Source organism: Podarcis pityusensis, assembly GCF_964106645.2.
Source record: "Podarcis pityusensis genome assembly, chromosome: 4".
Classification (NCBI taxonomy): Eukaryota; Metazoa; Chordata; class Lepidosauria; order Squamata; family Lacertidae; genus Podarcis; species Podarcis pityusensis.
This window is the reverse complement of record NC_138027.1, coordinates 14327351-14345615: the sequence shown is the minus strand read 5'-3', so window position 1 is coordinate 14345615 and position 18265 is coordinate 14327351. Positions and strand designations below refer to the sequence as shown.

Sequence of the window (18265 nt, the reverse complement as noted above, 5' to 3'; positions counted from 1 at the left end):
GAAGCGGGGACCCTTTCAAAAATCACAGGCAGATGAAGCCTGTGACCATGGGACTCGGCGGGCACCCTTAGCGCCCCCCCAACCCGCAAAGGAACCCACTAACGGGCTCCGAAGCGAAGAGGGGGAAGTGGCGCGGTGCTGAGAGTCAACTGCTATTTCCGTGGAGCGAAGCCGCATAGCTGTTGCCGGAGAGCGCTGCCTTTTTCCTGGGACAATTTGGCTTCTAAAATAATCACCCGTGAGTACTTAAATTTCGGACAATTGGACTTTAAATAAGGACTGGCGAGCAGAAAGGAATTGGACTTAAAAATTTACTTCAATTTGGCACTGAAACGGGAAGGTCTAAACAGGAAGTCAGCCTTCCGTTTCTTTGTAGACAGAATAAAGCAAAGACAACGTAAACTAGAGCTCAGAAAATAGCTTTTAAAATATTAACTTTCATCATTTTAAAATTGTTGAACCCCCCTTTGGAAGCAGGAGAAGAAGGGGGATCTTTTTCGCACTGTTTAAACCTGCAGAAGTGAGTTTAAAGTAAAGTAACTTTCCACCGTCCTGATCCTGGAGCGGGGTGTCAGGACTGACGTTTGAAGCTCATTGACCAGAGAAAAACGTTTTTTGACAGATAGCTAAAAGAAGAGAAACATAGTGATTCCACTGTTCCCTTTCGCATTTTAAAGGAACAAATATTGACAAAATATCTCAAAAAGGAAACTTTGTTGCTAGATTTGTACTTAAAAGAAAGAACAAATAGAAGTTTTCCCCCTAGAGGGAGACTGTGAAACTGTAACTAATTCCAGGGAGCTTGCAGCTGTTACAGATTACAATCGTGGGAATAGTCTTGTGACCTTGTAGGACAATGTATTCAGAAGCTCTGTGGTGTGCTCTCTGTAAAACAAATGCCCTACTGGAACAGTTAAATGAGAAGACGGATTTGATGACTAATGCGGTCAGAATTTTTGAACAGGCAGTGGGAAACTAGGAATCAAATCAGGAGTGTGCCCTGACAGAACAGATGAGAGAAGAGGATGTTGCTGAATTTTGGGCGCCAGAGATGGAGGGAGCTGTGGCCCTGCAGGAACATGAGCTTTTGGACTTGACAAATGAACTTGGAAAAAGCCAGATTTGGAAAGATAAAGTTTGGACTGGTTTGGAAATGGGGGGTTGGATAGACCCCCCTATGCAGGGATGTTTGGATTTTCCAAGTCTGGCAATGGGCCGTGAGATGTTTGGGGCTGTGGGGGCTCTTAATTTTGGAGGGATTCTGAAACATGTTTTCAAATACCACATGGAGTTTAGTCTGGTCTTTGGAAAAGGGGATGATTTGTTGAAAAGGGTCAAAAACATTACCAAGCTAGAGTTCCCACGAGTGAAAGGAGAATATGAAGAAGAGCCGCGGAAGGGACATGGAAGAGACTTAAGGGCCTCGGATATAAGGTTACCAGGTTAATGCCCTAGATCAATGGGATAAAAAGGACTGACAAAACCCGGGACCAGGAGGAAAGGACGCTGGATGACGATTGGATTGTTTTTATTTCTTTTTATTATTATTATTAGGATTGTTTTATAAAATTGATGAATGTTAGAAAAATGTTGGAACGAAATTACTTGGCTCTAGCAAAAATGTTTAAAGAATTAGGTAAGAATATTATGGTTATGAGAAGTTGGTAAAAATAAGATTTAAGTTTTAAGGTTTTCTATAAGATAAGATGAAAATAGATTAAGGTAATGTAATGACAGAAAATTATGAAATATGGAAAGGATTTGCTGCGATAATTAATAACTAGGATACAAAAAAAGGGAGGAGGAGGAGGTCAAAGAAAGAAGGTAATGAAAGTTGAGGATTCGAGAATGATGGATTTGTTTTTATCTGTTTGTGGTGTATTTTTGTTTTTTGAATCTGCATTGTTTGATGTGGTTTGTTTTCTCTTTGTTTTCTCTTTTTTCTTTTTCTGCTGTGTTTTTTTCTGTAATTTTAAAAATTTTCAATAAATATCATTTTAAAAAGAAAGAAAAGAAAGAGTAGGCAAATGGCATAGGGGAATTTATATTCCAGCTCTGCAACAAGTTAAGAACACCTGTGTGATGCCTTTGGTTCTTTAAAAATAAAAAAAAATCCACATAATGCATCTTAAAAAAACCACATTCTTATTTTTCTGTGACTTCCCATATCACTTGAAAAGACGTTATATCTCAGCTCTTTGAGCTGCCTATTTGTTTCTAACATTACGCAAAGTATAAAATATAAACTTGAAAATTTGTTCTTCTGTTGCTCGAGATATAAATCCATTTCGTCTTGAAAAAGAATCAAAGCATTTACTTAAGTAATCCGAAAAAGGGTTCTGGTCTTCTACAAACACCTCATTTGTTAGAGTCTCTTAGTCTAGCAGTTAGTTTTGCCATTTTGGCATAGTCCATTAGTTTCATAGAATCATAGAATCATAGAGTTGGAAGAGACCACAAGGGCCATCGAGTCCAACCCCCTGCCAAGCAGGAAACACCATCAGAGCACTCCTGACATATGGTTGTCAAGCCTCTGCTTAAAGACCTCCAAAGAAGGAGACTCCACCACACTCCTTGGCAGCAAATTCCACTGTCGAACAGCTCTTACTGTCAGGAAGTTCTTCCTAATGTTTAGGTGGAATCTTCTTTCTTGTAGTTTGGATCCATTGCTCCGTGTCCGCTTCTCTGGAGCAGCAGAAAACAACCTTTCTCCCTCCTCTATGTGACATCCTTTTATATATTTGAACATGGCTATCATATCACCCCTTAACCTCCTCTTCTCCAGGCTAAACATGCCCAGCTCTCTTAGCCGTTCCTCATAAGGCATCGTTTCCAGGCCTTTGACCATTTTGGTTGCCCTCCTCTGGACACGTTCCAGTTTGTCAATGTCCTTCTTGAACTGTGGTGCCCAGAACTGGACACAGTACTCCAGGTGAGGTCTGACCAGAGCAGAATACAGTGGCACTATTACTTCCCTTGATCTAGATGCTATACTCCTATTGATGCAGCCCAGAATTGCATTGGCTTTTTTAGCTGCCGCGTCACACTGTTGGCTCATGTCAAGTTTGTGGTCGACCAAGACTCCTAGATCCTTTTCACATGTACTGCTCTCAAGCCAGGTGTCCCCCATCTTGTATTTGTGCCTCTCATTTTTTTTGCCCAAGTGCAATACTTTACATTTCTCCCTGTTAAAATTCATCTTGTTTGTTTTGGCCCAGTTCTCTAATCTGTCAAGGTCGTTTTGAAGTGTGATCCTGTCCTCTGGGGTATTAGCCACCCCTCCCAATTTGGTGTCATCTGCAAATTTGATCAGGATGCCCTTGAGTCCATCATCCAAGTCGTTGATAATCCATCATCCAAGTTTGTTAATCCATTCTACTTTTCTGGGCATTGCTGTTTCCTTCCACTTCTGCACATACAAAATCCTTGCTGCCGTTGTTGCCTTCGGTTCTTTACTCCGAGGCTTCTTCCTCACTGACTTACTTTTCCTTCCTCTCCGTGCCAGGTTGTGATTTAATCCCAGTCCAGTACCTCCGCTGGGGCGACCCGGAACCAATTGCTGCCGTTGTTTTCGCCTGCTTGGGTCTCCTGGCTACCATGTTTGTCACCGCGGTCTTCATCATGTACCGCGACACTCCGGTGGTCAAGTCGTCCAGCCGAGAACTCTGTTACATCATCTTAGCCGGCATATTTCTGGGTTACCTGTGCACTTTCTGCCTCATCGCCAAGCCTCAGCAGATCTACTGCTACCTTCAGAGAATCGGCATTGGCCTCTCCCCGGCTATGAGCTACTCTGCTCTGGTGACGAAAACAAACCGCATCGCGAGGATCCTTGCCGGCAGCAAGAAGAAGATCTGCACCAAGAAACCTCGCTTCATGAGCGCCTGTGCCCAGCTGGTCATCGCGTTTATCTTGATATGCGTCCAACTGGGCATCATCGTTGCTCTTTTCATCATGGAGCCGCCCAATATAAAGCACGATTACCCGAGCATCCGAGAAGTGTACCTGATCTGCAACACCACCAACCTGGGGGTCGTGACTCCCCTCGGATACAATGGCTTGCTCATCTTGAGCTGCACCTTCTATGCGTTCAAGACCAGAAACGTCCCCGCCAACTTCAATGAGGCCAAGTACATCGCCTTCACCATGTACACCACTTGCATCATCTGGCTGGCTTTCGTGCCGATCTATTTTGGGAGCAACTATAAGATCATCACCATGTGTTTCTCTGTCAGTCTGAGCGCCACGGTGGCTCTCGGCTGCATGTTCGTGCCAAAGGTCTACATCATCCTTGCCAAGCCCGAGAGGAACGTGCGCAGCGCATTCACCACCTCGACCGTGGTCCGCATGCACGTGGGGGACGGGAAGTCGTCTTCTGCCACCAGCCGCTCAAGCAGCTTGGTCAACCTTTGGAAAAGGCGGGGGTCGTCTGGAGAGACTCTAAGGTAACGCTTGCTAATACAGAGGGTTTGGAGTGCAGGTTTTCCAGGGGCTGCAGGAGAAGGGATAAGAGGGACCATCCTGAATTTGATCACCCCGGCCTTGCCCTGCATCCCAACAAGGGTGAAATTATTCTGGGTGGTCTAGCTGGATTCTGCCTTTAAAATTCAGAATCCATCTTTCAGCCCAACCTGCAACATGGGAGCTGCATTGAATAATTTAACTTTCAAATTAATTTTCTGTTTACTTTATCTTTCTAGATCTGTTCCTTCTTTCCCTTTCTTTTTTCCTCTGTCTCCTACTTTTCTCTTATCTCTGTCTCCTTCTATCAGCCTTTTCTGCTTATATCGATAGCACTGATACAACCCATGCTAGGTCAGATCATGATCCGTTTATGACTCCGGAACCACCAGTTGAAGGCAAATAATTTAGTCTTGTGCTGTGTTGAAACCTGTCCTCCGATTTCTTGAAATTATCCTTCCCCTGCGAAAGAGACTTCAATTTCCCCACATTCATTCTCATGGCACTTTAGAATTTCAGTGAGTTCAGACTTTTGAGCTTACTTTATTGTTGTGAGGTGTCTGAGGGTGGTGTGTGGAGTTTTTTCCTCTCTCTCTCCATAAATATTTCTCCAGCATTCTGCAGCCTCCCCAGTTGCCCACACTTCCTGATCTAATTGCTTCATCATGTCTTCCTATGAGCTTTAACTGTAGCATGGACACCTGGGAAGGGTGCAGGGCGCAGCCCACTGGTGAGATGATTTACAGAATGAATGGTAGGACACACACACAACATCCCTCAACCACCTCAAAAGTATGATAAAAGCATGAAGCAAATCCTGTCTCCCCATCCTTGAGAGCTTCACTGATCACTTTCTCTTCCCATAATTTTTGAATGCAATTTCTTTTCTCATTAATTGATGGGGAACAGTTGCAAAAAAAAAAAAAAAGGATGAGAAATTTTCAGCACAGCACTAGTTGGACAGAACAGCTAATATAGCACTGAATGTATGCAAAGGACCACTTCTGAAAGAATAACTTAACATAGCAGTCCTGTAATCTCTTGTTAAGATGGCTGCCTGGCCTTCTGCACATGCTCTTCTGGAAGCCCATTCTTTCCGGGGTGTTGACTTACCCGGTTATTGTTGGTATGTGCATATTGAAACTCAATGGATGAGGCTAGTCCCTGGTGTCTTTGCCACCATATTTTTGCTGGGGGATAACAGAAAAGACCCATGTCATTTGCATCTATCTCCCAAACGCCTGCATCTTTCACACACTTCATGAGCTACATAAATTTGCGTTGTGGGATGTGGGCGCATGCAACTCAGGCCTATGCATCATACTTAAAATAGACTGGACTTTAATTGAGAGAGAACCTGTTGCCCTCCAGGTGTCACTGAACTCCATCTCCCAGCTGCCCCAGCCAGCATGGCCAATGGTGAGGAATGATGGGAGTTGGAGTCCAACAACATCTGGATAACCACGGGCACCCAGATCCTGCTTTAATTCATATGCTAGACCCTGAATAAAAGAAACTGGGATGAAGGTAGCTCACAATATGCAGCCAGGGTCACCAATGTGCAGGTTGTTATTACTGGGTAATTGGAAAAAAAATAAACTTGATGTCAAGCGGCGGAGTAGCTTACAGAAAGAAAGAAAAAACCCTAATAACTCTTCTGGGTAACTGAATAAATTCTTTTAATAAATATTTAAATGAAGAACATATTTACAGTCTCATGTTCATACAAACATGGGTCCAATCTCAGTTCCCACTTCGCTCTTTAGCTCAGCAAAGAGTTCTTTCTTTAAAAGAAATCTCCTGGACAGAAGTCTCCCTGTTTACATTATAGGGACCACCCTCTGTCTGACTTATTACAGGCAGAGACACACTGTCTTTTACTGTGTCCTGTATTCTCCTCACAGACACACACCACAGAGATACAGTAACAGCCACCAGTAACAGAAAGAGAGACTGTCACGAATAGTCAAAGTATACCTCCCATGTGACTATTAGCCAATCACATGAGAGATGTACCTTGACGACGCCCCCCCTTTTTAAAAAAATACACATAGCAACTCAAATCAATATTCCCATTTCAGGAAAATTAAACATCTAATATCCTTAAAGCAGGTACCAGTGTGCCTGCCAGTACCTTCTCTGGTACCCACAAGAAGTCTCAGTAAAAATCCTTTTAAACCCCTGCAATGCACTGGAAATAGTTGGCTCTTCTTGCTGAGTTCCTCATTGCACAGGCTTAAGCAATTCTACACTGAACATGCCCTCTTAGGCATGCCCAAGTTCCACTGCATGCCAGGGCTGGTTGCCCACCCTCCCATTCTGAACAGAGGAGAGGTACAAAGAGCTTCTCTCTGTGAGTATGTGTGGCGGTGGCTGGTGCAGGTGTTTTTCTTCCATCTCCACACCATTTGGTAGCCCTTGGCTCTTTCCTCCTGCTCTTTTATCTGTGGTCGGCATTTTGTGTTATGCCACGTAGCCTCGGCTGCCATTTTGTGTTGTGCCACATTCCCGCGGCAGCCATTTTGTTACTGACTTCCTCTGCACAAAATTCCAAATGTGCCCACTGGCCGGTAAAAGGTTGGCAACCGTTGATTACACAAGGTAAACCAAACAATAACAGAAATACATAAAAGTAATCAGCATCACTTGTTTGTATTTATTCATACTGCCAAAATTGCTTCTAAGTGTGGCTTACAACTTTAACATCAGTACATGATTAAAATGCACAATAACAGTTCCCTCGGGGCACTAAAGAAAGCTTAATTAAAACATACAATGAAACAAGCGATAAAAGAACATGACAAAACTAAAGCAGTTGGCTGCCCCCCACCAAAAAACAACAACCCCCAGTTAAAAGAATACACTCAGAATTTCAATTCAAAGGAATGCTGGACTAAACAAGTGTGTCATCAGAAGCCAGCAAAATATTGATGTGGCCTCTTGCATTTCAGCCAGGAAGAGCATTCCACAACACTGGTGCCATGAGTGAAAAAGCCACCCTCTGTGTGGCTCCCACGAAAGACTCCCCACAAGTGTCCCTATTTTCCAGGGACAGTCCTGGATCTACAGAAGCCGTTCCGGTTTCTGATTTGATCCTGGTATTTTCCTTAGGACGTCCCTATTTTCATCAGAGAAATGTTGATGGGTATGTTGGAAGCAGCCCAGAGTGACTGGGCAACCCAGTCAGATGGGAGGGGTATTATTAATATTATTATTATTAATATTGAATAGGACATCCCTATTTTCATTGGAGAAATGTTGGAGGGTATGTCACAAGCTGATAAGCATGAGGCCCAGCAAAGCTAACTGGGTTCCATTAGCAGATTGTAGTGACCTTCCTGAGCAGAGGAGGGGGAGAAGTTTTAAGATAAGAGGAACATGTTTTGAGAGCATTTCAAGATCAGTATCAACAATGCATTTGAAACGTGACATGATTAGACTAAGCAGAACCTGAACACCCAGAAGCTGCAGATGTGTGGCTAAACGTACAGTAAGACAGCCATCCTTCCAGTCCAAAGTACTGACATGCCTGTTTGTAAAGGAAAAGGAAATACGGGGCAGGCTCAATCACTGGCCCATCCAGACCTGTTGAGTCAGCCGCGCATATACCAGAAGGAGACAAACAAGAGCCTGTAAAAACACAAGGAGTGCAAATTGCTTCCTCTTGTCTTTGAAGCTGTTAATCCAAAATCCCTTTCTCTCTGCCGATTGTCAAGCGCACTGTGGGCTTACTGTAGCTCCCTGCACTGTGAAAAGACAACATAATTGCTTCGTAACCAGAAATTAATCATTCACCATTCAGTAGATAGGATCATTAGGAGCTATTTTTGGAATTTCCATGAGTGTTTTCCAAGTGATTCAACTAGTATAAATTTTGTTCTTCGCATGCCGTTCCTTCCTACTCTTTGACTCTCTTCCCCCCCCCCTCGCCTGTCATTATTTATTCTGGTCGCTTCTTAACAGTCTGCTGAACTTGAACTGTCCTCGTGCTGACATCACTTCCTGTGGTCACACAGCTTCCATACTTGTTCCTTTCCTCCTCCTCTCAAGACCTGAAGCTGCTTCTTCTGAATCAGGGACAGGGAACCTGGTGCCACCCCGACCCCACCCCAATGTTGTGGGGCGCTGACTCCCTTCATCTTTGACCATTGGCCCTGTTGGCCAGGGCTTATGGGAGCTGTGAGGCCACAAGTTCCCTATTCCAGCCTTAGACTGTGCTTTGCACCAGTGACGTGCTGAAAATCTCTCCTCTCTTTTTCTCTACCGTTTTCCATTAACCAACAATAAAGGGAACTGCATTTGAAAATTAGGGGAGGGGAAATTTCAGTGACATTTTCATGGGTGGGTTGAAATCTTTTTGGTATGGATTTGAGTGTTTGTTTTGGTTTTTTGCTAAGTTGACCTTAGCCTCAAGGTTGCTTTATGGTGCTTGTGAGTGTCCCTTTGGTTCATCCTAGGAATCATCTCTCCAGTATTTAGTTTGTTAGTTATTACCAGTGCTATTTTTCTAGAAAAAAGAGGTGCTGGAACTGACCATGAACTCCTCTGAATACAAATTTAATTCATTTCGGGGGTCTGTTCTTAACCTGAAACATTCGTATCCAGAGGCACCTGTTCTGCACAGGTGCACGTGGCGGTAGCCCAATTCCGTGCAGGTGCGGCTGGCGGAAACCTTTCTGTGACTTCCGGGTTTGCCGCATGCGTATCCTGAAGCATACACAAAGGGGGAGGTGCGTAACCCAAGGCTCCACTGTCATGGCAATGGTGCCTACCTGAGAGGGGCCAGAACTGGTTATTACATTTGCACCCTAAGGAGCTCAAGGTGGTGTAAACAGCTCTCCCCTTGCTCCATTTTATCTCACAACCGGTAGTTTATCCCATGTCAGGTAGTTCAGGCTAAGAGCAACTGGCCTAAGATCACCCAGTGAGCTTCATGACTGAGCAGGGATTTGAACCCTGGTCTCCCAGGTCCTAGTCCAGTGATCTAACCATGACACCACAGTCGGCACTCTTCCTGGGTGCCCACGATTTCTTGACTTTCCTGTAAGGATGGGAAGGTGGGGTGGCTCGAAGTGCAGTCTTTTAAAGCCATTGGTGTGGGAATTCTTTTCAAAAGGAAGGACTTTGCTTAGGTAGCACAAGAAGCCACTGTAAGTTAAGCCAGCGTAAAGTTACGCCATATCCAAAACCCATTCAGCAGCAGGGTTGCTGCTGCTCTTCCTAAGCCTGGCAGAGGGAAAACAAGCCTTTAAAATAATTTTTTACTCTGAGTTGCCAGGTCATACGACCGAGCTACAGAGGCTTAGGGTCCAGCTTAAATCTCCCCTTTCTCGTTCCACCCCTATCACAACCTAGAATGCCCCTTTCAACAGATTTCAGGTCAGTCGGCTAGGCCCTGGCAGAGCTCAGGTGAGCAAGTTACTCTGGTGTATCTTCAGCTGAGACAGCGTTGGGGACTTAACAGCAGCTGAGCCAGGGAATTAGCCTGCTGAACTGGAGCAGACCTTGCCGTACGATTGCACCCTTGAAAACAAAATCAGCAGGTGCACTGATCTCAGGCACTCAGTTGCCTGTTTTCCCCTGGCTTCCCCACCCTTCAAGATGAAGCCCAGGGGGAAGATGTCACGAGGTAACTGCTCCCATGGGGCTTTTTCAGATCAGGAAACGCTGGCAGCCGTGGAGGCTGCAGAGTGCTGCAGAAATGGTTAATGGACAGGAAAAGACACGCACCACCCCCAGCCACCTTGCAGCGATAAGGTAAGCTCAACGCACAGAAATGGTAAAGAAATTTCCTAGCTTCCTCCTGACAATGAGGCAGAGCAAAGGAGACAGAAGAAGCCTCTTTTGCAGGAATGGGAAAGTTTTCACAAAATCAGAGGACAGGTTTCGGCGCACCACTCTTTGGAAAGGCTGAAAGGCTCCCTCTCTTGAAGCAGAACTGCCGGGCTAGGGAAAGCTTCATCTGTTGGATGCCTGCCTGCCAAGGAACCCATTACAAAACCCCAGAGACCACTCTTCCAGAAAACAGCTGTCAGTCTGTCAAACTTTTACAACAGCAGGTGGGACAGCGTTCTATTATGTTAAATTTGGCAGATTACCTTCTCAAGTGCAGGAACGCAGACCGCTTCTTATTTAATGATCAACCTGTAAATAATTCCAAAGTATAAATCATGGGTCTGTTTGATGTTTGGCAGCCGGCTCAAGAATCCATTCAAGCCAACACTGAAGTGACTGGAAGCCAAAACAAAATAATGCAAAAAAAAAAACACACACACACAACAAAACAAAAAACTGGGAGGGGGCTTTGAATTGGAATGATGTGGTTATATTTAGATGGTACAGAGTGTTGTAAAGGAGTGAGTCATGCCAGTTCTTAAAGAAACATGTAGTTTAAGTCACGCCAGGGCATAGAAGAACCTCTATCATTAGTACAGTGCTCTTTTGATGCTAATTGGTGGCCCGGCCACGTTGCTTCAAAGGCTTGTCAAAGAGATAGCGCCAGGGCTCCGTTCAGAAGTTGGCATGTTGTCAGGCTGAGAATGAGAGTGAACAAAAGCAGGAAACGGAGCGCAGGTTTGCGTGGCCTTTTCTCCTTTTCCTTTCTGCGTAGGATGCAGTTTAAGGCAAGAGTCCTGTAAAGTTCTAGGGCAGCAGAGACACTGGGCCATAACAGTTGCGGTAAGGGCAAGACTCCACCTAGTGGCGAGAGAGAGAGAGAGAGAGAGAGAGAGAGAGAGAGCCCACTAGGAATGCGTGGCTATCCCTCGTCTCCCTTCAAAAATTACTGGAGGGCTTGCAAACATTGCCTTTGACTACGTGGGGAAATCTCAAAGGCTTTTTTGAATGTTCTTGAACCCCCGAGTTGCCTCACTCAACTGCGCTGAAGACTTTGCAGCCCAGAATCAAGGCTTCTGACAGTAATATCAGCATTTTTTGTTTCTCTGGGTGACGGTTCATCAGATCCGTAGGGAAATGGGGCAGAGGACCAGCTAGGGTTTGGGAGTATGAACAGAATCAATGCAAAGGAGCCTGCTTACGGCATGTTGTGCTCATCTCAATTCTGCTTGCAGTCATTTGAGCAGATGTGTTTGCTTTGAATGCTCCATCTCCCCTGAAGCCCATCTCAAACCCTCCAAGTGCCCCTATTTCCCAGTGACGATCCCAGATTTACAGAAGCCATCCCATTTTCTGATTTGATCCCAGAATGTCCCGCTTTTCCTTAGGACATCCCTATTTTCACCGGATGGTACGGAATTATGCAACTCCTTGAGCCAAGGAGATAAGTAACCTTTAGAAGACATCTAAAGGCAGCCCTGTATAGGGAAGTTTTGATGTTTTATTATGGTTTCACATATGTTGGAAGCTGGCTAGATTGGCTGGGGCAACCCAGTCAGATGGGTGGGGCATAGACTGTGCTTTCCCCACCTTCATCCGCTGATTTCTAACTTTCCTGCAGTTCTTAAGGGTCATCACCCATACAACTCCCCACCCCTGCAACAACACACCTTCTGTGCTGAAAAACATCCGATGGAAAAAGCCAGGGGGCTTTCCTATGAAGGACCCTGGTCTGGTTACTATGCCTGTGACTTTTCCTTCCCTCTCCATCCCTCCCTCCCTCTGTTTGTTAAGGGTCTCAATTACAGCCCCTGAATTAGCCAGGGCTGCAGTCTTGAGTTTTGCTTGCTCTCACCTGGAGAGAATAGAACTTAACCTTCTCAGCGCATGACAGCTAACATGTGGCCCTTGCAAAGGGAATGGATTTTTTAAAAAGTGCTTTGGGAGCTTGTTCTGCTGCACTTGAGCTGTGTGCCTTTACCATTTATCAAGGATATGGGCTGACAAGTTTGCAAGCTAAATTTTGTGACCACTCGATAAAGCAATGAGTTGTTTAATTGTTCAGGTAAATCCGTTTAAGGATCTGCTAGTTGATTGAAATGATGTCCCTGATTTACTGGATAGCAATTGTATGTAGGCATAGATACGGCTGCATTTTTAATACACATACAAATATTGGACATGGTGGGCATCATTTTTGAAAAGGCCTTCTCCGTTGTGTCCGATATAAAAATGAATGTCTGTTCTTTGACCCGTAAGGACCTAAGAATCAATCGTTACTAGCCATGCTGGCTATTGTTCTACCTCCACTGAGCGTATGCCTGTGAATGCTAGTTGCTGGAAATCACAAGTGGGTTTTTTTCACTCCAGTGCTGCTTGTGGGTTTCCTATAGGCATGTGGTTGGCCACTCTGAAAGCAGGATGCTGGACTAGATGGGTCCTTGGTCTGTACAAAGCAGCCTTTTTCAATGTTGAAAAACATTGGTCTGTTGGATCAGACCAAAGGCGCACCTAGTTGTCATGGACTGGTTGCATGTAGAGGAATGGTGGGAGGAACCAGCTGGGGAACCACCAAGGGAAGACAGCTCAGAGCCTGGGGAGACAATGGGAGAGGACTGGGAAGAGGAGATGTCAGAAGCTGAAGAGGTAACAGGGCTTAGTGAGCTGGGAGAATCTGTGGCAGCGACAAATCCAGAATTAAGAGGCAGATGCTGAAACAGGGGAGTGAGAGGAGAGAGGCCAAGAGGCAGAGATGTGTCAGGCTGCTGAAGAGTCACAGGTGTCTCCCCCTCCTGCTGCAACAAGCTTCCCTCGCCCTTGTCTCCCAGAACCAGAAGAGAGCTGAAATGAGCCGAGCAACGGCAGGCTGCAAGCAGGCGGAGTCTCTGATTGCTTGGTGAAGGCCCTGGAGAGGAGGGGACTTAGACAGCTTTGGGGAGACAGGGACTTTCAGTCTGAGCAACAGATCCATGGGGCCAGACCTACCAGAGATGAACTGCTGTGCTCATTAGACCTGACACTCAGCCAAGTGTATGAAGTACATGTTTTGGCTAATAAAGAGTTAAGTCCAGCTTTGACAGTGTGATTTACTGCTGGTTTGTTCTAGCATTCTGTTTCCACAGTGGCCTACCAGCTGTACCTGGGAAACAAGCAAAGCATGTGTGCAATAGCAATCTTGTACTCAGAGGCATAGTGAGCAATATGCTCCTGGGAAGGACTGTAGTTCAGTGGTAGAGCTTTGAATGCATAAGGTCCCTGGTTCAAATCCCAGCATCCCTAGGCGAGGTTGGAATGTCACCTGCCTGAAACACGGAGGAGCCTTTGCCTGCCAGTGTAGACAGCGCTGAAGTAGAGGCACCAGTGGTCTGACTCAGTATAGAGCAGGGCACTCCATACCTTTGATACCAGAGGCAATACATATCTATCACAACTAGTAGTGATCGATTTGCCTTATCCTCCATGAATTTGTCTAATCCCCCCCTTTAAAGCCATCCAAATCTAAAACCTCACTGGCAGATAGAGTCCACAGATGTAAAATTGCCAGCGACAGCGAGAGCAAATATCCAGATCCCTGGGGATCTGAGAGTGGTGTGGCGAGGAGACAAAACTGATTTTGACAAAGCAGCACTTAATTGGTTTATAGGCGGACCGCACTGAAAATATTTAAAAGATTACAAAGACCCCTGGAATGAAGCAGCGCATTTAAATGAAAAAAGGAAGAATCGTTTTAGAAGTATAGGTGGTGGGGGCTGCAACAAAATGTTGCAGTGTCGAGTGCACATTCCAGTCAGCCAGGCATGCACACCATTCACGAAACTCCACTGCATTCCATTCTGTTATTTTACCCTGGTTGTCTATCTTCAGTGCTGCCGCCCCCGCCTGTCAGTTAGTACACTGCGACTACTGAGCATGCTCAGTCCCCACCTGACTGAGAAATGCTCCTTCCTTGCTGGGCTCTCCCAGTTATGGTTTCATTCAAAAGAGTTTTAATGTACTTCTACAAATCTTGGCATTGCTCTGGTCTATCCGATACTTCCCTCTTCTGCAAAGATAGTGCTATTTAGGCTACATCAGCAACATTTATTCATTTAACAAAATTTATATGCCACTTGATTGTAGACAAACCTCTAAGTGGTGTACAAGAAATGATGTCATAAATAAAAACAGCTAGAAACAGCTGGAGGAATTTGAAGATAATTAAAACCACCAAAGAAAAAGATTAAAGCATGCCAGTATCCAAGTGCCTGGTTAAGTTTGCCTAAAGAAAAATATTATTTAGCAGGCACTGGCAAGAGAACAGCGAAGGCTTCTGCCTGCTGTCAATAATCAGGGAGTTCCAAAGGTGGGTGCTGTCACACTAAAAAATTATGGAATCATAAAATGGTAGCATTGGAAGGGATCCTGCAATGCAGGAAATCTCAGCTAAAGCGGAACAAGTATTATGTGGTACCTGTAACAGTTCTGCAGATCAAAGTGGCTGAGTGAGCACATATGGGGTAAGATGATACTGCAAGTAAGAAGAGTTTGGATTTGATATCCCGCTTTATCACTACCCGAAGGAGTCTCAAAGCGGCTAACATTCTCCTTTCCCTTCCTCCCCCACAACAAACACTCTGTGAGGTGAGTGGGGCTGAGAGACTTCAGAGAAATGTGACTAGCCCAAGGTCACCCAGCAGATGCATGTGGAGGAGTGGGGAAGCGAACCCGGTTCACCAGATTACGAGTTCACTGCTCTTAACCACTACACTACACTGGCTCTCAAGTAACTGGTCCCAAGCCATTAAGAGCTTTATATACCAATAGTAACACCTTGAACAAGGCTCAGTTAACAAATCAGCAACCAGATCTCAAAGCAGAGGTCTTATATGCTGACAGGGTCTCCCTCTCAGCAAAAGCACTGCAGTGGCGAGAGAGAGAGAGGCCAAAGGCCCAGCAAGCTGAAAATTTATCCTTGCCCTGGGCGCAGGGCCAAGCACCACTACTGGTCAGTTGGTCCCGTGCCCAGGGGGAAAGCCCCCTAATTCCTGCCACCAATGGCCAATCCAGCCTGCAATAGGCTGGTTCACAGAGGAGGGTTTAACTGCAGTATCTGGACCAACCACAAGGGTGTCAGGAGTTCAGCCTACACTCGAGTAGGACTCTGGCAGAGACACATGCCTGACAGGCATGTTTCCTCCCTCCTGGTCAATCGTTCGGGAGCTTCAAAAACTTTCTTCAGCCCAAACATCACAGCAACCGATGCCAACCAACACCGGCACACTTAGGGATCCGCAGAGTTTGCGCAACTTGCGTGACAGACCTCAGCAATTCAGCATTTTGGCTAATCTACTTTATTTACATATAAACACACACGGAGCACTACAACATGGCTCCCTCTCTCTCTAGCATCAGACAGCAAAGAGAAGAAAAACAAAGGACAATAGTCCCGCTTCACGGAACACAGTAACACAAACATCCTGTTTCCGTCACTTCCCACTTTGTGGAGTCAAAACATATACTGTCATGTGAAAGACAACAATCCCATGACTGCAATCATGGAGCAGGAATTCTAACATCGGGAAGCCCATGTAGAGGGTGTTGCAGTAATCCAATCTTGAAGTCACCAGTGCCTGAACTTCCGGGGTCAAGCTCTCCTGGTCCAGGAATGGCTGAACTGCCATACCAGACACAGTTGGGGGTGAAGTGCTTCTAGCCACTGATGTTACCTGGGCTTCCGGTGACGTCACTCACTCCTGGACATTGAAAACAGAAGAAGTGACATGGAATGCAGACGGTGTGGATCTCACATGCACTTTGATATCTGTTGGGGTTTCACAATTCCCTTCACAGGGAACCATGGTTCCCATTAAGTATGAAGGAAAAATTCATTTCAGCCTGCATTTAAAGTCGAACCTAACTAGGTTGCACTTTCCAGAACAATATGTGAACTGAAACAACAGCCACCCTTCAAAAAATTCACACTTCTCCAAATTTTGTGCTGCAGCAAGTAATGTGTACAAAAAAAGCATTTTTTGTTGTTGCTTTAGTTGTGCACAATGATGCATATATATTAGTGGAAAAAAATATTCATAAAGTCTTTATTATTAGGTTTTTAAAAAATGTGTACATTAGGTAAATTGCTTACAAAAATGTACATTAGGAGAAAGTCACATTAAAATGCTGGTGAATTTTCACGAGGACTTCTTTTAAAAAAAATAAATCACAAACTGATCTGAAAATGTGGAGATCCAAAATGAAGGTTGGGGATATGGTGAGATGCTGAAATTGATAGCATTCATCCAACCCTCGTTCCCATTGATTGGATGAGCATTTTGTGGTTGTTAGGGATATATATCCCCATCCACTCTGTTATTTGTGTTATGCACAAGTAGTTGCAGCAGCTTAAACTGCATCAGAGCCACCGTTCTCATCCAACTCTTGCAGTGTTCACCTTCCTTTGAGGATGGCTTATATTTCTCGCAGGTTGCTGTACCACAGAATCTAGGAGTGTGGAGGTTGTTTGATGGTCACTCATTCATTCCGTATAGATAATTTATTTCAGGTACCTCTCTGGACAAGTTTGATAATGTGATTAATTAAAATTAAGGGTTGCAGAGGAATAGCTGGGTTGTCTTTGTGAAATTGTGTGAAGGATATTAGATCTGAACAATTTTGATGAATTGCTCTTAAAAAAAATGCTCCATCGTATAATGAATTGAGCTTCTCGTACACTATGATTACAATGGATTTTAATTTACATGCCGGAGAGTGTTCCATGGCATAGATTTGATTAAACCGTTTTTGACAGAGTGATACAAATTGTTTGGCTGAATGAATGGAGTGCACTGCTTCAAATCCAAGTTCAGAAACTTTTTTTAAAAAATGAAACTATATTGGTATATTTATCACTCTTTAATGAATTCAAGCCCTTATATACTACCTTGTTGAAATCCTTCCAACAGGTCTGGAAGGTAGTTCAGGCTTGTCACTCCCATTTTCTAAGTCAAAATTGAGAGGGTGGGGGATTGACTGAGGCTTCTCAATGAGTTCACAGTAACGATTCTTGAATCAGGAACTTTCTGAATCATAATGTGGTCTTTTTGCCACTATGTTGTTGTTTAGTCGTTTAGTTGTGTCCAACTCTTCGTGACCCCATGGACCAGAGCACGCCAGGCACTCCTGTCTTCCACTGCCTCCCGCAGTTTGGTCAAACTCATGCTGGTAGCTTCGAGAACACTGTCCAACCATCTCGTCCTCTGTCGTCCCGTTCTCCTTGTGCCTCAATCTTTCCCAACATCAGGGTCTTTTCCAGGGAGTCTTCTCTTCTCATGAGGTGGCCAAAGTATTGGAGTCTCAGCTTCAGGATCTGTCCTTCCAGTGAGCACTCAGGGCTGATTTCCTTCAGAATGGATAGGTTTGGTCTTCTTGTAGTCCATGGGACTCTCAAGAGTCTCCTCCAGCACCATAATTCAAAAGCATCAATTCTTCGGCGATCAGCCTTCTTTATGGTCCAGCTCTCACTTCCATACATCACTACTGGGAAAACCATAGCTTTAACTATACAGACCTTTGTCGGCAAGGTGATGTCTCTGCTTTTTAAGATGCTGTCTAGGTTTGTCATTGCTTTTCTCCGAAGAAGCAGGAGTCTTTTAATTTCATGACTGCTGTCACCATCTGCAGTGATCATGGAGCCCAAGAAGGTAAAATCTCTCACTGCCTCCATTTCTTCCCCTTCTGTTTGCCATGAGGTGATGGGACCAGTGGCCATGATCTTCGTTTTTTTGCTGTTGAGCTTCAGACCGTATTTTGAGCTCTCCTCTTTCACCCTCATTAAAAGGTTCTTTAATTCTATGCTGCACCATAATGTTCAACTGGGCATGGTGACATGTGCTCAGATGTCCCCTCCCTGCAATCTGGCCCATTGCCCTGACCCAGGCCCTGAGACTAGGCCAACCCAGGGACCACCCACCCCAGACCCAGATCAATTTGG

The 18265-nt window shown here is 44.9% G+C and overlaps 1 protein-coding gene and 1 long non-coding RNA gene across 6 annotated transcripts in view; one reads left to right on the top strand and one right to left on the bottom strand.

Annotated features, from left to right (window-relative positions):
- Positions 1-18265, bottom strand: part of LOC308475404 — a 222904-nt gene that overhangs the window by 181619 nt on the left and 23020 nt on the right. The window lies entirely within an intron of this gene.
- The window catches only part of GRM5 (glutamate metabotropic receptor 5), a 257435-nt gene that overhangs the window by 216825 nt on the left and 22345 nt on the right, over positions 1-18265 (top strand). For 3 of the 5 annotated variants that reach the window (XM_081001807.1, XM_081001805.1, XM_081001806.1), the window contains exon 8: positions 3506-4445. In XM_081001807.1, the coding sequence (XP_080857933.1) occupies positions 3506-4445 (940 nt within the window). Of the gene's footprint in view, positions 1-3505; positions 4446-10117; positions 10219-18265 lie in introns of all 5 variants that reach the window. The other 2 variants (XM_081001808.1, XM_081001809.1) reach the window with 1 other exon arrangement.